This window comes from Octodon degus, unplaced genomic scaffold (assembly GCF_000260255.1).
Source record: "Octodon degus isolate 3935 unplaced genomic scaffold, OctDeg1.0 scaffold00087, whole genome shotgun sequence".
Lineage (NCBI taxonomy): Eukaryota > Metazoa > Chordata > Mammalia > Rodentia > Octodontidae > Octodon > Octodon degus.
In genome coordinates this window covers 5652629-5677445 of record NW_004524663.1, presented here as the reverse complement: position 1 = coordinate 5677445, position 24817 = coordinate 5652629, and the positions used below count along the sequence as shown (strand labels likewise).

The 24817-nt window shown below is 42.7% G+C and overlaps 1 protein-coding gene across 3 annotated transcripts in view; it reads right to left on the bottom strand.

Annotated features, from left to right (window-relative positions):
- Positions 1-24817, bottom strand: part of Dock8 (dedicator of cytokinesis 8) — a 219560-nt gene that overhangs the window by 29969 nt on the left and 164774 nt on the right. For all 3 annotated transcript variants that reach the window (XM_023721892.1, XM_004637170.2, XM_023721894.1), the window contains 11 exons: positions 20700-20869; positions 17310-17455; positions 15405-15587; positions 14998-15127; positions 13581-13668; positions 8685-8781; positions 6686-6820; positions 4909-5061; positions 3464-3622; positions 1706-1806; positions 676-868 (listed from right to left, as the gene is read on the bottom strand). In XM_023721892.1, coding sequence (XP_023577660.1) covers positions 676-868; positions 1706-1806; positions 3464-3622; positions 4909-5061; positions 6686-6820; positions 8685-8781; positions 13581-13668; positions 14998-15127; positions 15405-15587; positions 17310-17455; positions 20700-20869 — 1555 coding nt within the window. The remainder of the gene's footprint in view (positions 1-675; positions 869-1705; positions 1807-3463; positions 3623-4908; positions 5062-6685; positions 6821-8684; positions 8782-13580; positions 13669-14997; positions 15128-15404; positions 15588-17309; positions 17456-20699; positions 20870-24817) is intronic.

Sequence of the window (24817 nt, the reverse complement as noted above, 5' to 3'; positions counted from 1 at the left end):
TACAAAAAAATAAAATAAAAAAATAGCTTTCCTGATATTTAGATTCCAAATTATGATTAAGTATAGTATTTGTTTATGCATCAAAATAAAAATTTGTTTGAAAAGTTAAAAAAAAAAAAAAAAAAGAAAAGAAATACTTTCCCGCTTGTCAGAATCCAGTGCCAATTACAGGTCTTTGAGAAAGCGCTTAAACAACCTTAGAAACTTATTCTCTCAGTTCCTAGAGCTGTGAAGTGGGAGTAACAACATATTCCCTGTCTGCCAGCTTCACAGGTTTATTGCAAAGGTCGAATGAAATCACGCATGTACTCGTTTGAGAATGTCTACTCATGTGCCTGTTGACTCTAAACACCATTACTGTAAACAGTAATTTAAAAAAGAAGGATGGCAAAGCACTTAGAGGAGGCCAACACAGCACACCAACCCCAGGCTTTTCAGCCTTGGCGCTGTAACAACTGAGGTCAGATCATTCTTAGTAGGGGGCAGTTGCCCACGCACTGCAAAATGTTCAGCAACATCTGCTGCTCCTTCCTGTTAGACAGCAGGAAGAGGCCTCCCCTTCTACCTCCGGGGGAACGACCAAGAATGCCTTTGGATACTGTGCAGTGGGGGTCAAGGCACAGTTGCCCCTGGGTGAGACCTCTGCTCCAAGAGAAAAACTGAGCTTGGCCTTACCTGAAAGCTGACGCTGCCCACGGGCAGGTAGCTGTGGTCCTCCAGCATGCTCAGGTACTCAGCCACCAAGGCAGCCGCGTGCACCAGGCACATGGCGGCCTCCGTGTAGCACTTCTTCTTCGTGTGCTTCTCTGCCATGTTCTGGAGCCAGGTCAGCCTCAGGTCGGGAGATGTTTGGTAGCTCTTAGCAATTCTGAAGACAAATGAACAGACAGTGTTCTGTTGTACGTGGCTATTCTTCCCCCGCCCAAGACTTTTGCCTAAGTGTTCAGAAAATGAGAGAAAAAGCAAATCTTTTCATTCAGCTATTTATTACATGCCTAGCATGTGCTGGATGAAGAAAGAGCACTTAGTAAGAACCTTGTGAGAAGATAAAGGTCTTGGTAAAATGATGGCTTTATCATGGACTTCAAGCAATGTTTTTTTTCCTTTCTTTTCTCTCCAAATTATATCAGAAGACAAAATCATTGCCCCAGTTATGATGCACTGGAAAAATTCTGCTTCTCTAAGAAGCTCCTCTCAAGCAAGGACTGGAAGGCAAAGCTTTAAACTATAGAGTGAAATATGATTCTAATATAAAACTGTCTATGTCTCAATACAAGTGGGACAAAACCATATAGGAAATAATTCACATAACAGTTGATAGTTCTTTTCTTTCATTCTATTTTAAATAGAAAATAGTGTTGTAAAATAGATAACTCACTTTAAAATTAGGGTGATGTTTCTGAAAATTCATGTATGTATGAGTTAACCCATTCTGAATGCTTAATTTCCAACCTTTTCACATATACATTTGGGTGTCATCAAACCAGCTTTGCCAGTGTTACCTATAATAATGACATTAATAAACAGGCCACAGGGGCTGGGGAGATGGCTCAGTAGAATACGTACTTCCCTGGCAAGCGCAAGGGCCTGAGTTCAATCCCCCGGTTCCACCAAAAAATAAAATAAAAATAAAAAATAAACAGGCCACAGTGACAAACTCCAGGCCCTCCAATAGTGCCCTTTGCATTTTATCAGAAGTGTTCACCTGTACATGAGGTCCATGAGCATCTCAGGGTCTTCCTGAAATTCTCTCATTTTCACTGTGTCATATAAGATGCTGTTCAGATTGCAGAGAAGTTCTTCTACCTGCAAAGAAGTACAAGGTCTCAATACTTCAGGGTGTGTAGCCCACTGTAAGGAGGTAGGATTATATTGAACATGCATGGGGAAATCTATGGAAGGTATTTGTTCAGAGAGAAGCAGAGACCAGAAGTGGAGGACACTCGAGATTGGCTCCTCTGTGGCTTTCTAAGGCCCAGATGTGAGCCGGTCTCGTGATCCATGAAGCCATATATTGTCAGCTATGTCAACACCCTGTATTTAAATTAGTTTGAACCAGTTTCAGTTATTTGCAACCTGGAAACTACTCTGGAGCATCAGGACTTTCATACCAAGTAGAGGCAGCTAAGGCCCTCAGCTTGGGCTCCATGGTTCTGAAGCTTCCCGGACCTTCTGAAGGCTTCAAAACTTTTAGAACCTTCTGGAGCCACTTAACTGAAGGCACCAGAGGAGCAGCCAGGGGGCTTGCAGCACACAAAGGCTAAAGGATTATGGGTTGCTAGGTAGACTCTGGCAAGTGGTTCAGCTACACAATGTTCTCCTACCAATTTCTAGGCTTTTTTTTTTTTTTTTTTGTACCAGGAATCGAACTCGGGACCTTGAGCTTGCCAGGCAAGTGCTGTGCCACTGAGCTATATCCTCAGCCCCTCCAGGCCTTTTAAAATGCCATTAGGCTTACTTCATTGAGTGCAGGGCCCTATTGTATGGCCCTTACTTTGCTTGGTCTTGCTGGCAAATGTCTCCTTATAATAATGATATTGATTTATAGGAACATGTCAAGAGGAGAGGAGGGAGCAGGCTGTGATACAGAGCAGAGCCCAGGAAGAGTTCTGAGAATGACACAGCAACCGTACTGCAGAAAGCGGGAGAGTCTGGTCCAAGAGAGCCCTCAGACTAAGGGGAGAAAGAAAAATTCCTTCTTCCACCATTCATTTTAACTTAAGTGGGAACCTAGTACAGTGTAGACTAGGAATTTCAGCTAAAAGACCAAAGCCACGCTTATCCTGTTACTGATTTCACAGACAACATGATGGCCATGGAAGAGAGTACTGCCTGCAAGTTTTCTTAGGACTAATCTTTTTCACAAGTTTGTCCTAACTTGGTTCTTCCTTGCAGTCCAGCGCTCACTGGGCAAGCTGATCTCTTCACTCTTTCTTATACACAAATTCATTCTCACCCCTACTCAGAACTTCCCCTTCACCATCCCTGCACCTACCCCAGCCTCTCGAGCCCTTCTGGGCCCCTAGATTGTTTAATTACTCCCACCCTTTCTCTAGCCTCACACAGCATTCACTTTCTGGCCACACATTTGAGTGCCAGTTGTCCTGTATTGACCCCTAATTGTGTTGAGACTCAGCTTTCCTAAGAGACCTGAAATCTTGAAGTTGGGGACAATGGTGAATTGTTTTTATAAAAATGTTTTGAGGTACTGGAAGCATGCATATATTGGAAAGGCAATAAATATTTATAAGTAATATATACTATCTAAACTATATTTGTATAAACATATGTGTGTGTGTGTTTTTTTTTTTTTTTTTTTGCGGAACCGAGGATTGAACTCAGGCCCTTGCGCTTGCCAGGCAATCACTTATTCTACTGAGCTAACTCCCTGGCCAGTTTGTGTGTATTGATAATTGGTCAATCCCAAACTGTTGCACGAGCCAAGCTATGTTCCCTTGTCTACCTGGACAGGAAAAGGCGTTGACTGCATGGCTGTGTCCTCTTCTGAATAGGCCAGAATGGTCCTCAAGGACCTTCTCAGGTGCTCCTCATTGAAGTCAGGCGCTTTGCCCACCAAGGAGGCCAGAGACATGGTTACTTGCATCTTTACTCTCGCAAAGTTCTGTATCAGAAAAAGAAAACAACAACAAAGGAACAAATGGAGACACCAGCTAGTAAATAATTGAAGGCGGTAGGGCCAGGCAGAAGGAACTTCCTAGCATTTCTTCGATTCCAGTCTTAATCATTCCTTTTCTCTCAATGAAGTGCGAGCCCCACTGTGCACAGGACTCGCATTATTGTTTAACGGATGTTGTGCTCCCATAAATCTGCCAGCCTCCCTTTAAATTTTCCTCGAGGACTGGGCTGCCTCCCTACTTCAAGGCTGGAGGATTCGAAGAAAATGAGGTCACAGTGTACATCTTTTTGGGTCAAGATTCTCTTCTTGGAATTTTACTTAAACTGCAAAGAGAAATGAGACTTCCAAGGCCAGGACTCCTGAGATTATTTTGTCTTCTAAGTAAATAACAACTTTTCACTTCTTGGGTCTTTTCAGTACCACAGGAAAATACCCCAAAAGTCCAAGGAAATGCTGTTAAGAGTCTTTCTTTCATAGGATACCAGGGATTGAACTGACAGCCTTTGCACTGAGCTGTGTCTCCAGCCTTTTAAAAGTATTGTTTTTTGTTTTTTGTTTTTTTTTTTAAATTTTGAGACAGGGACTCATTAAGTCACAGAGTTGCCCTGGCTAGCAGGGCTCAACTTTGTAATCCTCTTGCCTTAGCTTCACAGAGGGCTAGGACGACAGGCACGCTGCACCATGCTCTGCTCTTAAAGAACTCTAAAGAGTTACCCCTTATGTACTCCAAGGACCCTGCCTTTCTCCTGTGGGAAATCTATCTTCTAATATTTGAACTAGGACATGATCCCAGGCCAAAATTCCAAGAGAACCTTTCTAACACTGTACAAACTAAGGCAAAATTTGAAGAAAGCTCTGCAGGTGCCTGGCTTCAATTTAAAGGTCTAGATGACACTAATCATTAAAAATTCTTTTAGAGAGCTCCTCCTGGTGCCGCCAGAATTGGCACCAACGCAGAATGAAGAGACAGCGCACACTTCTACGTTCTCAGCCTGCCTGTTGTATCTGTTCCACAGATGACAACTTTTCAAGCTACATAGATTCTTCCATTTCTTAGGGATACACACACACGGCAAACAACACACTCTTTGGTCCTACTTGTCCCTTGAAGATGCAGAGGCCGACGAAAGCTGCTACCCATCTCTATATTCCACTGTTTCCTACAGAAAAGGATGGCAATATCACCAAGTTTTGAGTGCTTTCCCTCTAGCAGTGTTTCTCACTGACTGTCTCCTCTAAGTCTGTGTCACCCAGCCCCTTTGAGTCCTTACGCTGGTGGCTCCGAAACTGAACCTCATGAGGAGGTAGAGGGTAGCGCAGGCTTGGCTCCGGGTGACATCCATGCTGCTGCTGCAGTGGTGCAGCACGCGCTGGCACAGGTCCGCACACTGCTCCACCTCCTCCTCGAACAGCAAGTCTCCGAACTAGGACAGACACAACGGGACAAGAGGCGTCACTTGGCACCTTCGTATGCTTTGGACTTTGGGTGCCTGTTGTAATACGCAAATGTCTGCTTGGACAAGCAAAAAGCCCAGAAGAGCTAATGCATTGCTCTGTAAAGACAATGAGCTGTGTGAGTCAGAAGGTGGATTTAAGCAAGGCAGAATTTAATTATGAACCACACAGCTAGGGCCAGGGCTATTAACATCATTGGTACCCAGGTTGAATCCAGTGGTGAGTCACATTTTTGGAGGAATTAATCATGAGTTTCCTGGATTCCCTGGAAATTACTGGGGACAAAGAGAAAATGGTTCTAATAAAGGACAGTAGAATAATTTTACCTTTTAAAGTGAAAAGGCCCCTATGGAGTAAGTACTCCACTAAGATCTCCCATAAAAGAGAAAAGCTAACCTCCATAAATTGTGGCACCCAAAGATAATCTATATTCTTAGACTGTCAGAAGTAATTTTCTAAACCTTCCAGCATTGCATGACATATCTTGAAAATTTTTTTATTCATTTAATTTTTCTTTTCCAATGTTTGCAGTCTACAATGATTACATTCACTGTAGGGGGTTGGCACACAGACACATTTTAATCCTCTTCTTTCCCCATCCATCCACCCTTTTTTTATTTTTCCAGCATCAGATTATTTATTTATCTTATAAGACCTTATAAAGCCAATAATATATACAGATTGAAAACCAGATTAATAGGCCAAAGAACATATAAAACACATGACTGTAGCAAGTCAGGGTACACATTTTGTAAGATTTTCTTTCTTTCTTTCTTTTTTTTTTTTTTTTTTTTTTTCCAGAACCAGGGATTGAACTCAGGCCCTTGTGCTTGCTACACAAGCACTTATTCTACTGAGCTATCTCCCCAGCCCATGTAAAACTTTCTAATAGGAGCTGTTACGGTTTGTGTCAAGTTGTCCTCCCCCCCAAAGCCTTACACAGTCGTGGGGTGGACTTCTAGAGTTTGTGATTAACTTATGATCCACTGGGATTATGGGTGTGTTACACCCCACCTGGAATGGACAGCCTGAATGTAGCTAAGGGAGAGACTTCCCCTTTGTTGCCACTGTTGCTGTTACTCCTCCCTTTTGCTCTTTTGCCATGAAAGGTTGCTCTCTGCTGTGTGCCACTCTGCCTTGGAGCCAGCTGAGTATGGACTGAACCCTCCAGTAACTGTGAGCTAAATAAACCTTTCCTTCCTTCATTCTGAGTGTTGGGTATTTGTCCCAGCAATGAGAGGAGAGGAACAGAGACAGGAGATGTGTGTAGGACTTAGTCTTAGTCTAAGAAGGCATGCAAGAGAAAGGGTAAAATTGAGATCTCTCAATTCACTTTGGCTCTCATGTCACAGGCTTGCAGCAAGATGCCACTGTACACTTTGCTAGTTAGCTTGGTATTTCAAGGTCATTGCCTACTGTCCTCTCCATGGAAAGTCAGAAGACTTTCTGCAGGATCATGACATCTACTTTCCTCACAGGAAGAATGAAGACAGTTTCTGCTGGGCCCCTTAATACCCTCCATGGAGGCTTGTGCATTGGAGAGGCGTGAGGCTGGAGGAGAATCTCAGTAATAAATCAAACATCAATGTTTACCTTGGCAATGAGGGCTCGGAGTGTCGCAAAGCAGTGAGTCAGGTACGTGGTACTCTGATCGCAACTCAGGGAATTCACCAGGACCCTCAGGACACCTCCCAGCAGGCTGTCTTTACAGTCCAGAGCCGAGCTTGCCTGGGGGAACAGGAACAGAAGGACAGCATTGCTGAAAAGGTGCCCTGTGCCAGGAAGTTTGGCCCTGGAAGCAGGAGACGCTCCTGCTGGTTAACTCAGCGGTCTCACGTCCCATCGCTTTCAGACAGAGGTCTTACGGGTTTGTGAGCTGCTGTAGCACATGCTCCTTCTTTGAAGGCCCCAAGGGACAGCTTTACTTGTGGCCTTCAAAGTCTCACTTGTGGGATTCATGGTAAAACAGGGCTTCTTGGTGGCAATGCTGTTTCTACATGGGAATTTATTCATCAGCTGCAGTAGGACCGACACCACCAAGGATAATAAATAAAATTCAGGGCTTTTGGCAAGCACAGGGCCCTAATTGATTCCCAGTGCAAAAACAAACAAACAAACAAACAAACAAACAAACAAATTTCAGCTTTCTTGGAAAACTACCAACACATTTTAAAGGCTGTTGATAGCACCCAAAGTCATGTCGCACAAAGATAGCATAATATGACTTTGAGCATTTAAGTAATCAAAGGTATAGAAGTCATCAAAGATATCCCACATTTTTACCTTTACTTTTGTACAGAAATTACTTTGATTTTAGACCGTTAAAAGTTGGACATCTGAAGTTGTATTGTATTCCAACAATATTACTTCTAGGCCTACACAGCATCATTAGATCTAATCAGAAAAGGGCTTCTTGAGGTGAATGTAAAGATTTATGTTTTAGGGCAACCGAAAAGTCACTACCCTATAGGTTTTTTAAGGACATTTTGGAAATATCATTAGAAAATTAAATATATTTTGGTGCAAAGTTCACAGGGGCAGCATGTACTAGCCATCCTTCATTGGCCTCTGGGTTAGGATGGTTCCAGGACCCCGTGCCCACCTCTATAGACACTAGAATGTTCAGGTTGCTCCTACAAAATGATGTGATGTTTACATATAAACTACATTCATCCTTCTGCATCTTTAAATCCTTTCTACTTCTACGTTCCTCATAATAATTTTCACACGGTAAGTGATATGCAAATAGTGGTTATGTTGTATTACTTAGGCAATGATGAACACAAAAATATCTGTACATGTTCAGTACACATACAAATATTTTTGACCTGCAGTTGACTGGAAGCGAACATTCGGAACCCGCAGATCTAGAGGGGTGACTGCTTTTCTGCAGCAGGTATGGCAAATTCAAGGGACAAACCACTTTCTCTGATCAGTTGGCATCTAAAGAAGTCATCCTTTATCACACTTAGCACTATTTTGCCTATTCAGTTATAATAACAACTCCCATACCAGTGATGATGAATCTTTTAGAGCCTAGGGCCCAGGATGCAGCCCCAGACCCATTTATTTATTGCAAAGCACAGACACTGCAATTAAACCTTGAATACTGAGATTTCAGTTTAGACTAAACAACTTACACATTAATATCTTTTGTCTTAAAAGAAAAACAAACAGCATATATGCCATAGGTTCGCCATCACTGCCCTGTACCAATCAATCAGTGCTTGTTCCTCAGCTGAAGTTGACTTATGCAAAGAAACCTAGTTACCCGGCCTATTCCAGATACTAAACTAGAAGCCCACCACCCCCCTTATGGTGCTGGGACATAGGGTGGCCAATTTATCTATGGGGGTCAGCTCATCAAGCACCTGATTCTCTCCAAGTAAAGAAGTCACAGGAATGACATCTCTGGAATTTGTAAGGTGGATGCCGTTACAAACAGTAAACTTCCTAAGTTCATTTTTTTTTAACAAAAGTCACTTTGAGATCATGTTTATTTCTTTCACAATGTTAAATAAAGAATTCCTTTTAAAATTCCAATAAATACCGTCATGACGAACAGTTCCGATCAGGAGTGTATGGTCCTCACCTGGATAATGTTTTCCTGCATATCCAGGATGATTAAGTTTGCTTCTGTAGCTAGATTGCCACTGATTAAGGCTTCTTGGTCTATCTCTGCTTTTGTTCTAAGAAACAAAAAGAGGTCAAATTAAAGCACAAGTGAAACTTGGCCCGGTTCTAATGATGACAATCTATGCACTGAGGCATAAAGAAATCCTTGGACCAGTTAACCTTGAAATGAAAGTAAAGCAGCTGGTGCTGGTGTGAGTAACTAAGGAGTTCAGGTGCCTTCTGAGATTGACGCTTGCTTAGGAAGACTGTCTAGTGAAGTCTCCAGGTCATACTCATCCCCTATTATAAATAATGATCACAATTAGAAAAGTAACCAAATGCGTAGAGAGGTAATTATTGCTTGCCACTAGCAATTACAAGAGCCTGTCACATGATTGCCTAAAGCTTCAGAGCTTCGCCTGCGTCTCATGCATGACAGCTATCTTCAGATCTCAGGGAGGGGAAGCCCCTGCCACATGCTGGAGACACTGTGTGTGACGTGAGCTCCGCAAACAGCAAAGCCGCTAGGTTAGCAAAAGGAGATGCTACAGGACTGGCTCAGGGGAGATAAGATCGCTTGGCTTCCCAGAGGCCACTTTAGGTTTGCCTAACCAAGTGTAAGCAAGGCCTTTTACTCTTTTCCTGCTGTGCTCCTGCAGGGCAGGTCATCCGCCATCCTGCTGGAGATTATGCGGCAATTGCTATCTGGAAATATTACATGTAAGCTTCCAGAAATTAGCTATTTATTAGTTTCAAATCCTGCACCACTCTAAAGAGCATGAAGTGATTAGCCAGATGTGACGATGCAGACCTGTAATCCCCAGCACTCTGGGAGAGTGAGACACGAGCACCCCAAGTTCAAGAGCAGAGAGGGCACTTCAGCGGCATTCTATTAGATAGAATCCAGCCTGAAGTGATGCTCTGTCCAGAGTATCTAAGCCTTGTACGGGGTGCCCATTGGTCAGGAGGTATAAGTCTGGCTTATCAGATGGGCGGCCTGTCACAGCATTGCAGCGCCTTGTCCATAGGATCCAGTGCCATCTGTGATTTGGGACATCCATTGGGGTTCCTAAGAATGTATCCCCTGTGGATAAGGAAGGACTACTTTTTGCATCACTGTACACATGTAGCTTTGAGGAAGGAGGTTCGTCAGTGGCCGGGATGACACAGTAAGGGTGGTCATCATGCTACGAGTGCAGACGTCTTGGACCGAGGTCATCATTCAGCTGTTTTCCAGTTCCGCTGTCCCCATAACGGGCACTACAGTTGTTTACATGCTGTCCCCATAACGGGCACTATAGTTGTTTACATCCACTGAGTGATCCAAACAATCTTCTGGGCAACTCAATTGTTTTCATGAAGCTTAGGATAAGCTCTCTGGTCCTAAGCTGTTTGGTGTATTTTCTCATTGTCCAAGTGGTAGTATTTGTGCATAATAAGGAACATATAAAATTCTTTTAAATTAACTTATGGCAGTTTAAATTTAGAGAATATTATCTAATAGAGACAGTGGGTAACACATCATTTTAGAATTTTTGGTAGCTATACTAAATAAAAAAGGCAAAAAGAAATGGATGACATTGATTTGAACATATTCTATGTAACTTAATATATCAAAATTATTGTCAAGGTGTCAGGCATGGTGGTGCACGCTTGTAGTCCTAGCACTAGGGAGGCTGAGGCATATGGATTGCTGAGTTTGAGGCTAAGCCTGTATTATGTAGTGAGTTAAAGGCCAGCTTAGAATATACAGTGAGACCCTGTCCCAAAAAACCAAAACAAACCAAAACAACCCCAAAATACTGTCAAGGATCTGAGGTATGTAGCTCAGGAGTATAGTGCCTAGTATGCGCAAGGCCCTGGGTTCAATCCTCACTCCTCCAAAACAGAAATAAAACAACCTAAGGAAGAAAACAAAAACCACTATCAATGTGTACAGCAATATACTCATATAAAAAATGACTAGTGAAATATGAAATATAGCATCTGTCTTTCACTCATTTTATATTTGAACTTGAACCAGCTACATCGTAGGCGAGCGACAGCCACCTGTGTTTAGTGGCTATTGTACCGGGTATTGTGGATCTAGATTATTCTAATTATTTTCAATTGTTAACTACGGTAGAGTACATAACAGAGAATTTGCCATCTTAATAATGATTGGTAGGGGGCTGGTGAGATGGCTCAGTGGTCTAAAGCACCTACTTAGAACAAGCTTAGCAAAGCACAGGGACCACGGTTCAATCCCCCAGCACCATATGCCAGCCAGCCCCGCCCCCTGGTGGGCTGAGCTGGCCACACACACACACACACATACACACACACATAAATAAATAAATAAAAATTTAAAAAAATAATGATTGGTAAATACATAGTTTAGTGGTAATAAGTACATTCATGCTGTTATGCAACCATCACTGCCACCAGTGTGTTTCCCTCCCCTCCCCTCCTTTTCTCTCCCCTCCCCTCTCCACCCTCTGTCCCTCAGGACCGGGACTGAACTCAAGGCTTTTGCACTTCTCTGCATCCCCAGCTCTTTCTTTTTTAGATTTTGAGACAGTGCCGCTGAAGTGCTCTCTCTGCTCTTGAATTTGGGATGCTCGTGTCTCACTCTCCCAGAGTGCTCGGGATTACAGGTCTGCATCGTCACATCTGGCTAATCTGGGTCTGGAAAAGCCTACCAGCTAGTCTTACTCTACCAGTGGCTCCAAGACTTAATTGTACAATAGAATCACTTGGGGGGTTATCAGCTACTGGCTCCCGGGTCTCACAGCCGGAGATGCTGAGTTAATTGGCCTGGGCATTTTGAAAGAAAAGAGTTTTAAATTTCCCCGGGGTGATTCTAATGTGTATCCAGGGTTGAAAATTACTGCTCTGAAGGAAACTAAAATAATTAGAATGTGATTTGAAAGAGAAAGGTGAAAGATACTACTTTAATAATTACAAAGTTTCCCAAATAGCTAAGTTGAGCAGTTATAATTGTTCTAAGATGCAGCCCCTGAAGATCTGCAGATGTGCATCATTAGCTCTGGTAACGAGAAGCCCACCAGGTAGCTCAGGGCTGAGAACTAATCTACAGAAAATGAGCAGGCTCTGCATGGCAAGAATCAATATTGAAGAGAAAATTGGCAGGGCCTGCATGGTAAGATTCAATATTGTGCTGTTATGGCAGGCAAAAGGGAATGCGTTCCCAAAATATCAACTTACTCAGCCCAGGCAAAACATGTCTTGTTAGGCTCGTCTTTAATTCTACAGAGTAGATGACCTAACCAGCTAAGCATGTCTGTACCTACTGCATGCACATTTTTGTTGTTGGTATTGTAGACTGTTTGAACTAGAATGTACTGACTCGCGGAATCAAGTATCTTATAAATCAGTTTAGGGAATGTAGAGCTAGACTGAAATACCCAAAGCAAATGGGGATTTTTTGATAAGACTATCAACTGGGTTTTCCAAGTACCATCTGTAATAAGAATTTCTTAATCTCTTTGATCTGAAATAATTTGACTTAAATCCCATAACTGAACCAGAATGTGTCATTGTTATGGTAACAGCAGAGATACTAACAAGGGTTGGTCAGATAGCTCAGTGGACTAAAGTGCCTGCTTAGTCAGAGGCCAGCGGCTGAGGTTCGATCCCCAGTGTGCTGTGTTGGCCCCACCCCTGGGGCACGCTGAGATGGTGATTGAGACTGGGCATGGTGGCACACGCCTATAATCCCAGCACTTGGGAGGCTGAAAACGAGAATCACTATGAGTCCAATCTACGTACTGAGACCCTGTACACTCAGTAGACCCTGCCCTAAATTCATTAAAAAAAAAAAAAAAGAGGTACTAACATATTTATTTACAAAACAACACGGCTATTCAAGTGTTCCATCTTCCTTCCTGACAGGAGCGCATCATCCACTGTGGGCGTATCCTACCTACCCTTTATTAAGCATGTGTGTGCGTGCATGCCTGTGTGCCTGTATGTGTGTTAACCATTAAATATTTTGCTCAGTGAATCCTGGGATTTGTACCTATGAGGCAGAGGAGATGTGCACTATGTATTCAATATATTTAGTTTAAAGCCTCATCTGTCTAAATTACTGCATATATAGTCCCCTTGGTACATAGGGCATACATTGCAGTCTCGATTTTTCTTCCTTCATTTCTTTGTATATATATTTTTTTCTGACTATAATATATAACATGATACAAATTAATTGCAAGGAACAAAAAAGACCTGAAAAAAATATTCTCAATTCTCTATATTCACAACAGCCAAATAAAACTATTATTATATGAATGTTCTTGGTAAATATTCCTTCTATATGCAATTAGAGATCTGATACAATGCTACAAAACCATAATGCTTTTGTCCCCTTAAGAATTATTCCATAGGCATTTCTCCATGTCATTCACCTGGTTTAAAAACATTTAAAAACAACCTAATATTTTGCTCTATATTTCCCTATTCTTGAGCATCTGTTTCTCACTTTAGAAATCATTTCAAGTAATGCTGACATAAATATCCCTGAATATGTATCTCTGTCCTTTCCAAAAAGGAAATATAGATTTGAAACTATGGGACCGGGGCACCTTGTCTCATTTTCTCTGCTTCTTTGCTCCCCATTAGCTGCTTTAGTTAAGCTATCTGAGGTTGCTTAATATTAGTTTTCTTTAAATGCTTATCAATGTGATATAGTTTTAAGAACTAGAAATCATAACTCATCATACCTTAGCTCCTTGGATGAACCATATTTATATAGACAGAAATGTTTCATTTTCTTACCCTTGGAAGGATTCACTTGTTTTAGTAATACAAGTGGCCTGGGAAAAATAGTTTTGGACTTTAATTCAAAGTAGAACAAAGTTGCTGAGTGACTCACTTATCTAGCTTCTCATTAGTTTGCCGCCAATGTGTCTGCTCTTTCCTCCATCTCAAATTTTCATTTAGGCCTGGAAATCGGTCATTCCCTAGGAGTTAAGAAACACACAACAGGAATTTGATTAGCATGAATCTCTCCCAGATAACCAGAACTTCCGTAAAGAGCTCAACCAGGAGGACTCAGCGCCATTTCTCTGGTTAATTAGAGTCTGCAGGATGCCGGGAGGAGATAAAACTGCTACTGCCAAGGTCTGGGCCAGTCTATTCTGTGATTGATGGCTGGAACTGTAGGAAAACCCCTGCCTTTCTGTGTTACAAGGAAGCACATTTCTCTAAACAGGGGGTTCCAGGGAAACCCTGCAGGCTTTTGCTGAATTATTGGCAAGGAGAGTACAGGTGTTATTTTAGGTGGCCAACCACACCAAAAAGCCTGAGCTTCCTCCAACTTCCCCACCACTATGTTCCATGGAACAGAACAAGCTGTCACTCTGTTTTACTGAGAAGACTGCAAATAAGAAGAGAGTGTGATCCAGAGTACTGAGGCATTGCAGTCTATGCCAGAGTGATGAGCTCAGTGTTCTGAGGCCATCCCCGGTGTGGCAGGTCCCTGAAGGATGGGAACACACTGAGGCCATTTCAGGGAGCTGGTTCTATTCTGGCAGGGCCCTGACTGATTTAGGGAGATGCGTATAGACTTTAACTCTCTACTGTCTTGACTATGCTCCCAGTGTCTTCTAGAAAGGCCTTCATCTTTATTTTTATTTTTGGTACTGGGGATCAAACTCAGAACCTTCTGCTTGTGAGGCAGATACTTGTGCTGCTGAGCTACATCCCCTGCCCAAGGCCTTAATCTTGAGGGAGGCACTTCCTACTCACTGATGACTCCCATTCAGGTATGTGACCTTTCTCCACAATCAATTTTTCACTAAAACGTGACATTTGGGACCTGGGGATGTGGTAGAGCACTTGTTTAGCATGCACAAGGGCCTGGATTCAACACCCAGCATTATAAAACCAACCAACCAACCAACCAACCAACCAACCAAGCAACGTACTACCACCAACAAACTTTGATTGATGGTTGGAGCCCTAGGATAACCCCTGCCTTTCTGGATTATAAGGAAGCACATTTCTTATAAATAGGGGGCTCCAGGGAAACCCGGGAGGCTTTCAGTGAATTATTGGCAATGAATACAGGTGTACTGTGGGGGGACATTTTCAAAGTCTTTGGTGTCAGAATAGCAACTTGCCTTCAGGCGTAGAGGGGTAATATTACATATATCACACACAGAGTTCCAGACCTCCTACCTCTGATGATGCCATAAATGTCTCCAGAGAGTGACTTCAGGAGGACACTTCTTTCTACAGAGGGTGGAGAACTGCTTTACCAAAAGCAGGGGAGGGTTGGCCCAACACACCTGGAGTCCTGCGGCGCATCATCTCCCCTCTGGCCCCTTCCCCACGGAGCAGAGCCTCCTCCAGCCTGGCCTTGACATCCCTTGACTTCTGCAGGACTTGGGTGCTGACCTTGTCAGAACTTGGTTTTCCCTAGGCAGGATAGAGACAAGCAGACAATCACTCTGGTGGAAAGAACTGTGAAAATGGATCAGTCTATGGTCCTGTCAGCCAGTTTCAACATGTCCTGCAGCAGAAGGCGGGTATCCCTTCCCTGTGGAATGACAGTATCTAGGTAAGTGAGGGCAAAGTATGGATCCAAAATGAAAAATGTGAGAAATTAATGAGGCAAACAGAGGGGAAGAGCAACAATACAGAATTAAATTTGAAAAATAAAAACTGCCAGTACGTGGACATATCCCACACTGACCTTGTATTCAAAACAGGAGACGCAGATGAAAAGCAGGTCTAGAATTCCACTGAGCTGCATCGACGGCAGGTCAGCTATCCACTTCTTAATGAGGCTCTGATCAGCATTTTTCATGATCCATAGGAAGCAAATCATGAGGTGTCGGGTGGTATCCGCACTCAGTGGATTGTACTGCTTGTAGGGCTAGAAGGAAGAAGGGGGTGGAAGCAGGGAAGAAGCCAAGCAACAGAAAACCCGAAAGCCCAGGGGATGCTAACCTCTTAGAACACAGCACCTATTTCTCTCTTGGCTGAGTTCTTGTTCCTACTAGCCCTGCCTGCGTAGGCAAGGGAGCCACTTCTCGGAACTGGGCTGCTCAGCAGAGGTCCCCTTGGTGCAGTGCCTGAGCCATGCTGTGGGCACAACAGGGAGCATTCTCTCAGGAGCAATGTGGCCTGGTGCTTTGCTTTGGACTTCGACGACACTCTTCAATCTCCATGATACAAAGGGGATGCTTTCCTGCCAAGATCTCCAAGTGCTGTATTTCTCTTCGGGACAGAGGGTGGAGGGTTGGACTTACAGAAGAGAACTAGCCTGGCTGGGTGCCATGAATAACCTAACTGTTCATGATTTGGCTTATTTGTTACAGAGTCTCAACTAGAACACATGGGTCAGGAACCACTCAGCAAGTGAATCAGACCCGAACATTAGTGTAGCTCTCCACAACGGGACCCGCTGGGATTTACATTCGCACGCGCTTGGGTGGGAGCCCTTAGGCCATCTGCTGTGATATTTTGGCCCGAAGTGTTCATTTTCAAGTGTTGAGCACACTTGTGTTACTCAACACATCAACACAAATGATGGCGTGTGGCTGCGCCCTTGGCTCGGACAGCACAGCTAATATCCTTGGAATGTGGTGGTGAGGTTGTAGGGCTACGTGCGGTTATGTGGCGGAAACGCTGGCTTGGACGCTCACGACAGAGACAGTGAGGTCACTCTGACTTGAATTGTTCTGACTGTGTTGACAAAAAGAAATGAAACATTTAGCTACAATTTCCCAGGGAACAGGTTCTAACAGGTGAGTTTTCTGCTTCAGCGTTTCTTCTTCTTAGAGGCAAGTAATATAAAAGGCACACACAGCCTCAAGCAGGTGCCTTGGATTGCGTGTGCATTAGAAAGGTGGAAGAGGTCACACAACACAGCATTTGTCCAACTGGAACACTGTAACATCAGCGATGTAGAATTTTAAAGGACGGTTTCCCTTACCTGCCTAGCTCCCTAATTAGCCTCCTGGGGATCCTCGGCCTACTAAGTGGTACAGGAAAGAGAAGCCGGCCTTCTCAGAAGACCTTGCCTTCTCAGAAGAGAACCATGGGGAGTCCTCGGCAGATATCTTACAATGAAATGCAAAATTAGCTTAAGCTGGAGGTCATAATGCTGTTTTGGCAAGGGGTGGTCAGAACTTGACAACAAATAGATGAATACCCCTACTCAAGTGAATCATGGCCCACAGAATGGCTGCAAGAGCCTCGAGCCAAATGTCCTCCCAGGCTCTCTGGGGAACCAGGCAAGCTGAGGTGTTTTGCTCAAAAGCACTTACTCCCGCTTTGGGCCTCACCAGTCTGTTTGGTGGCAAACAGCGTGATTCAGAAACACAGAGTGAGCACAGGCTCCTGCATATGGAAGCCCTGGTTTGTTCTCCTTTCAGGTAAGAATCTGAACCTGGAACTTGGCACTCTGGGACTGTGTGTATCTGAGCTCTGGGCTTTTCACTGTGGCCAGAACTCTGGTTCTGGGATCCATCAGCTGACAGCCGCAGGACGATTCCTTCCAGCACAAGGTAAGGTGGCAGAAGCTGTCCCTGCTGGCTCTAAGGGGGAGGGGAGAGGACAGAACCAGAGCCAACCCAAAGGTGCACCAACATACCAAGGAAGATAGCATCATTCCACTTGTCTTCAAATTAAGATGATTGCCTGCGATGGCCTGGGCCACGTTCTGGTTAATTGCACTAACCCCTTCAGATTCTTCATCTGAGCCATTCAAGCGGCTTTTCCCGCTTCGAGCATCTGCAGCTGGAATTAAAGCATTGTTGGTGACATCATGTCAAGGGTGACATTTCTCTGTTCCTCGACCCAGAACCCAATCAGAGATGGAGACTGCTTGACAGAGAAGTCAGGGCCGTCATTTCCAGCCTCATGCTGGGCATTATTGATTTGCTACCATCTACAGGAAAATCCAAGCGGACTACAGAGACAAAACACTAATGAGCACAGGCTCAAGCTAGAATTTAAAATTTTCAAGTTGTGAAAATGAAAGTGTTCAAAGCTTTTATGATACTTTCCTGTGATATAACTCCCTTTAGCCATTTATTTTGAATAATGAATAGAAAAGGCCCTACCATAACAAAATTAAGGAAGTAACTTCTAGAATAATTAGCTATTATTACAAGTTCAACAATAATTTATGAAATTTCAGAGTTAGTCTGAGATAAAGGTTAGTTTACTTTGCCTAAATAATATACATGTATCTATATACATATGACTAGATATGTGTGAACAAAGAGGATCAATCATTTAAAAGGTTATTTTTAAAAGATGCTATCAATCACATATATAAAAACTGCTTGAGTCATGTGTGGTGGGATTACAGGAACTATAATCCCAGCACACAGAAGGCTGAGGCAAAATGGCCTCTGTAAGTCTGAGGCCAGCCTGGGCTCCGAAGTGAGTTCAAGGGCAGCCTGAGCTACCCAGAAATCACCCATGTTTTATCAGGCCTGAGAATATACACTGTATCAATTTGCACTTCAAATTTTTCAGAAACATGTGAGTGTAAACAGTACTTCATTTGCTAAAAATGCAAAAATTCAATTTTTAGAAATAATAATTCAATGTCATGCTTTCAGGCAATGAGATTTCTAAACAAAAATAAGAAACACAGACCTGATAACATTATTGAGACTAATGTGAGGACATATATATATATATATTTGTCCAGGGTGTCACTACGCACTTCAGAGGTAGTGATCCTCCTGTTTTCAGCCTTCCCAGCAGCTGGGCTCACAGGCATGTGCCACCATGCCCAGACTCCACTGCCAGCTCAGCATGCCCCAGGGGCAAGGCCGGCACAGCACATGGTACACAGGGATCGAACCCCAATCCCTGCGCTTGCCTAAGCAGGCACTTAGTCTGCTGAGCTATCTCGCCGGCCCTTGTGAGGATATAGTCTTATTTCTCCTTAATATTCACAGGGCCATAGTTATAAGAAAGGGGAAATGGTATAAAGTACTTTGTACTTGCTGTTCAAAATGTTTTCATAGAACTTCTGTAGTTTCATTCTTACTTCAACCCTAAGAGGCAGGTAGTGCTACCACATTTTTACAGTTCACCACAGGAAGGGGAAGGGAAGACAATAGAAAACTAAAATTGTCAGCAGTCACATATAGGAATATATGGGGTTGACATGGGGGTTAGATGCATCTTTCTGTTTGAAAGACTATATTCTGCGTTTATCAGTATAAAGACTCCATGCAAGGGATGCACTTTATTACCCACAAATGTGGATTACTGTATATTTTCCATTTTTGTCATCATGACAAAATCTTTGTCACCCTGACCATGAAGTTCAGTGCATAAGCAACAAAGTCTGAAAATGCTCCAAGAACGAGCACTGAAAAGTTCTGATCTCAAGTGACTGACTCAAGGACTCTAACCCCCAAGGAGCCCTGGGGAATGTGTGCTACCATGCTTCCCTGCTTGGGAACAAACAAATCAGAATTCTTTTTTTTAGGGAAGGGTCTACAGGGTGTTCAGAGTCTCACTACTAGATCGGACTCGTAGTGATCCGCTGGGATTGCAGGTGTGCACCACCATGCTCAGTCCCAATTGCCATCTCAGCATGCCCTGGCAGCGAGGCCAGCATGACAGGCCTGGGGATCAAACCCCGGCCCCTGCGCCTGCTTGCAGGTGCTTTAATCTGCTAAGCTGTTTGGCTGGCCCTCAAGTCAGAGTTCTTCAAAGGAAAGCTTCTGGAAAGGTGCCAGCACGGAGTCCTGAGGCAGGCTGATCCAGCCAGGCTCCGTGTGACTCCGAGCATTCTGAAGCCCTCCGTCTGCATCCGTCTTCCAGGCAGGTGCTGCTGGCAGAGGCGCCCCAGCACCTGTGCAGCTTGCTTTCCCGGCCCGCAAAGCTGGTTTCTGCAATTCTCTTGCCCTGTGGCCCCACAGAACTTCACCAACTCTGGCCCTGTCTCTCAGTTTTTTCTCTTTTTAGCTTTTCCTTTGGCAGAATTTTTTCTTTTATTTCTTTTTTTGAAAGAAGGAGCAAATTCCCTGTATAGAAATGCTTATCTTTCACCATATGATTTGCATGAATTGAAAGCCAAAGAGAATTGGTCCCATTTCTGTGATATAAATACTTGGCATGGTAATGATTTCAGAAATAATTTAGTCAGTCATGACACTGCATTTGGAGGGAATAGGGAAACCTGGATGGTGCCACGATCCCAAGGATCGCTGTTACAGGGACTGCTGGGCTCAGGCCCGCATACTCCACATGCCGTGGCTTTTTATTCTCCATGGAAAACCAGGGTCATTTCTAAGAATTTCCCTTGAATTGGCAAAAAGCAGGAACCATTTCGAAGTGATGAAGGGCAAGCGTGTGTGTGTCCCTCTTCCTGCATTCTCTAGTCCACAATACAATACATACATGTACTTGGGAAGTGTACAACCCCCTTGAGAAAATACATCCTTTCCTTTCCCTGCTAAGCAACAGATATGAATCTCAGGATTCACTTCTTGGTGCAAGAGGCCAAACTGCTCTGCTGGAACAGAGTTTCCTAATACTGAAAGACATCATGATTTTGCTGTTGTTTGGCATAAAACAAAAGCATCGTTGGGTTTTATGTAAGACTACAAATAAACATTAATTTGGACTTTGATTAAACATTCATAAAAGAAAAGCAAAGGAACATTTATTTTAAGGCGTTAGAGCAGTGGTCTCCAAGGGAGTAATTCTGTTGCTATATTTCATCCTTTCAGTCGTTAGGTATATAGTTCATACAGGTCAGCATACACTAGGGGAATCAATGAATGAATGAACAAACAAATACACAAACAATTTCTGAATAAAAACATATATATGATTATATGCTTTTTTTTTAACCGACTGAGGCAAGCATTTTAAAAAGCTTGAAGACCACTTCAGTGAAGCAATACTACTTAGATATTAGCAGTAGAATTAATGACAGGGACCTCGCTCTGGTAGACATCTGGGCAGGGGCCAAGTCAGTTGAGGAAGGAGTAGAAGGGCATCTTACCTGTAAAGTCATAGAGCTGTGGCAAAGCATCTAAGATGATGCCAACCAAAGGCAGGTAGAGCGCAGCAATCTTGACCTTCACCTCCGGCTTGCTGCACCGCGGGTCCAGGTCGTGGGAGCTGAGCAGGCTGTGGATGGCACTCACGGCTTTTCTCTGCACCTTGCTGATTCTGTTGGGGCAATGCAGAAAGCCAGGGGTTAGAGAGGTGCTCCTAAGCAGGGAGATCACCCTGGGCATCACAAGCAACCAAGGGTAGAAGTTTCTAGAATCCAAAGAGAGAAGAAGGGCTGTGTTCTAACCTGAGTCTGTTATTTACTACGATGTTTGCAAGGGTGTCTGGTAGCATGAGTACTTCATTTCCTCCTAGTACTACGTAATTCAGTTGTGTAGATATAATAGACAGCAGTTTATTTTTCCATCCACCAATTAATAGTGCTTGGATCGCTTCCACTTGGCGCTACTACAAATGATGAATGTTGCTATGAAGACCGTGCACAAATCTTTGTGCGAATGTAAATCTTATCTCAGAGTGAAACTGCTGGATTTTAAAATAGCACTTACGGGCTGGTGAGATGGCTCAGTGGTCTAAAGCACCTATTTAGAACAAGCTCAGCAAAGCACAAAGCACAAGGACCGCGGTTCAATCCCCTCAGCACCATATGCCAGCCAGCCCTGCTGCCCCCAGGTGGGCTGAGCTGGCCACACACACACAAAAATAAATAAATAAAATAAATTAATTTAAAAAAAAAATAGCACTTACGTTTACCTTTGGGAGGAATCAACAAATTTTTTTTTTTTTTTTTTGTGGAACCGGGGATTGAACTCAGACCCTTGCACTTGCCAGGGAAGCGCTTATTCCACTGAGCCATCTCCCTGGCCCCTTCAACAAATTGTTTTTAATAATAGCTACAGCATTTCACCTTCCTACCAGCAGTGCCCGAAGCTTCTACACTCTTCTTGCCAACATTATTACCTGTTTCTCCTGCTTCTTCTTCATGGGGCTGGGAATTCAACCAAGGTCCTAGCACATGCTAGGGAAGTACTCCGCCACTGAGCCGCACCCCTCACAATGTCTTAGTTTTTAAAAATTACATCCATGTTAGTGAATATGGGATAGCATTTAGTTGTGGGTTTGATGTGTATTTGCTTGATAGCTAGGGACAGGACATCTTCTTTTTGCTTATGGTCATATCTTCTTTGGAGACATACGTATTCTTATCTTTAAAACCTGAGTCATTTCTCCTTTTATTATTCAGTTGTATGCATTTTACAACATGTATTCTACCTCTGAGTCTCTTATTAGGTCTATGATTTGCCAATATTGGTCCCAGTCTACGGATTTTCTTTTCATTTTCTTGATAGTTTCCTATGTATCACAGAAGCTTTAATTTTAATGAAGTCCAATTCACACTTTTTTCTTTTGTTGCTCTTTCTTTCCTTTTCTTTCTTTCATTCATTCTTTTTGTCTCAGTTACTCTTCTCTCGTTGCTGGGACAAATACCCAACACCCAAATGAAAGAAGGAAAGGTTTAGTTAGTTCACAATTATTGGAAGTTTCAGTCCATACTCAACTGGCTCCAAGGCAGAGCAGCACAGGGCAGAGGGGAACCTTTCAGGGTGGCAGCAAAGAGCAGAGAGCAAATGGAGGAGGAGCAGCAACACCGGCAACAGAGAGCAAGGCTGTCTCTCTGTCTCTCTTAGTTACATTCAGGCTATCTGCCCCAGGCTGGGTGTAGCACTCACACCCATAATCTCAGCAGTACTAAGACCCATAATCCCAGTGGATCATGAGTTAACGTCAAACTCTAGAAGTCCCTGCCCCATGACTGCATGAGGCTTTGGGGGAACAACTAGACACAAACCATAACACTTACTTTCTTTCTTTCTTCGTTCGTTCGTTCGTTCGTTCGTTCGTTCCTTCCTTTCTTTTCTGAGACAGGGTCTTGCCATACAGTTTAGGCTGGCCTTGAACACACTTTGTTTATTGCCCAAGCTGGTCTTGAACTCATAACAATCCTCCTGCCTCAGCCCCCCAACTGCTAGGATGACAGGCATGTGCTACCACACCCAGCTATAACTCATCCTTTTCTTGTCAGATCTAAAAACTCATTGCCTAATCCAAGTTCATAAAAATTAGCATTATGATTTCATCTAAATACTATATTTTATAGTTTTAGTGCTTACATTTAGGTGTTTGATTTACTGGAGTTAATTTTTATGTACAATGTGGAACAGGAATCTAACTTCATTCTTTTGAATGTAGACATCCAACAGTCCTAGAAAACTTTATTAAAAACAATATTTAGTTTGAATTATCTGGGCACCTGTGTCAAAAAACAACTGACTATAAATGGAAAGATTATTTCTGGAGTATCAACTCAATTTCAACATTATATATCTGCCTTTATTTCAGAGCCACATAATCTTGAGTGATTTGTTTTTGTATTTGAATTTTTTTCTACTACTTTCCTTTTTTTAAAAAAATCAATTATTTATTTATTTATTTATTTATTTGGTACAGAATCTCACTATGCAGCTTGGACATATAGTAATCCTCCTGTCTCAGCCTCACCAGTGCTGAGATTACAGGTATATGCCACCACACCCAGTCTCAAAGGCTGGCATGGCACGCCTGGGGTTCTGGAGTTCCAGGATCAGCACCGTATGCAGTACCGGGGATTGAACCCGGGTCCTTGTGCTTGTGAGGCAGGTGCTTAGACTACTGAGCTATCTCCCATTGAGTGTTTTTGTTTTATGGGAAGTTTTGAAATTAGAAAGTGAGAATCTTCCAATGTCATTCTTTTTTCAAGATTATTTTGACTGTATTGAGTACCTGCCTTCCCACATGAACCTTGGGTTTAGTTTTTTAGTTTCTGCAAAGCAGTCAGCTGAGCTTTTAAGAGGGAGCACACTGAACCCTCCGATCATTTTGAATGTTACTGTCAGCCTAACAATATTAAGTTTTCTGGATCTAAATAAACATGCCTTTACTTATTTAGACCTCTATTCCTTTCAACAGTATTTTATAACTTTCACCATCCAAGACTTCTATTTTCTTTGCTACATTTATTCCTAAGTACTTTATTTTTATTGATGATGTTTAAAATGAAGTTATTTTCTTAATTTCATTTTCAGATTGTTCATCATAAATATATAGAAATATAGTCGATTTTTGTATACTGACATTGTACTCTGTAGTCATGCAGAACTAATTTATTATTAATTTTGTTTTTTAGTGTTTTCTGTAAGCTAGATAACATCCTCAGTAACTAGGTATAGGTTCATTTCCTGCTTTTCAAAACAGATGTTTTCTTTTCCTTCATTTTCTTGCCTAACTGCCCCAGATATAACTGCTGCAATGCTGACTGTGAAGTGGCAAAGAGGCATTTTTGTCTTATTTCTGGTCCCATGGGAAAGCATTCAGTCTTTCACTAACAAGATCATGTTAGATTATGGGGTTTTCATGTGGGATTTGTATAGTATACTTCACTCAGGTTAAGAAGTTCTGCTATCTCCAAAGGATTTATTGAATGGTTTTTTTTTAAATCAGAAAACGGTGTTAGACTTTATCAAATACTTCTTTTGCATCTAGTGAGACAACTATGTGATTTTTGTCTTTTATTTGGCTGATGTGGTGTATCAGATCAACTAACTTTTAGGTGTTAACCTTATCTTGCATTTCTGGGAGAAATCATCCTTAGCCATGGTACATTCCTTTTTACGTGAACTTGGATTCAGTTTACTAATATTTTGTTGAGGATTTTACATCTCTTTTTGTCAGCTAATAACTTATGGTTTTCTTTTCTTCTCGGCTCTTTGTCTGGCTATAGCATCAGGGTTATATTGGGATATAGAATTGACTGGGAAGGATTCTTTCTTCTTTTACTTTTGGGAGAATACCTAAAACACTGAAGTGGATTCTTCTTTAAATATTTTGTAGAATTCACCAGCAAACACCTCTACTCCCAATCTTTTCTTTGTGGAAAGTGTTTTGATTGTCAACTCCATCTGTTTACTTGTTATAGGTCTATTCAGGTTTTCTATTTCTTGAAGTCAACATTCGTTATTTGTGTCTTTGTAAGAATTTGTCCAACCTACTTAGGCTACCTAATTTGTT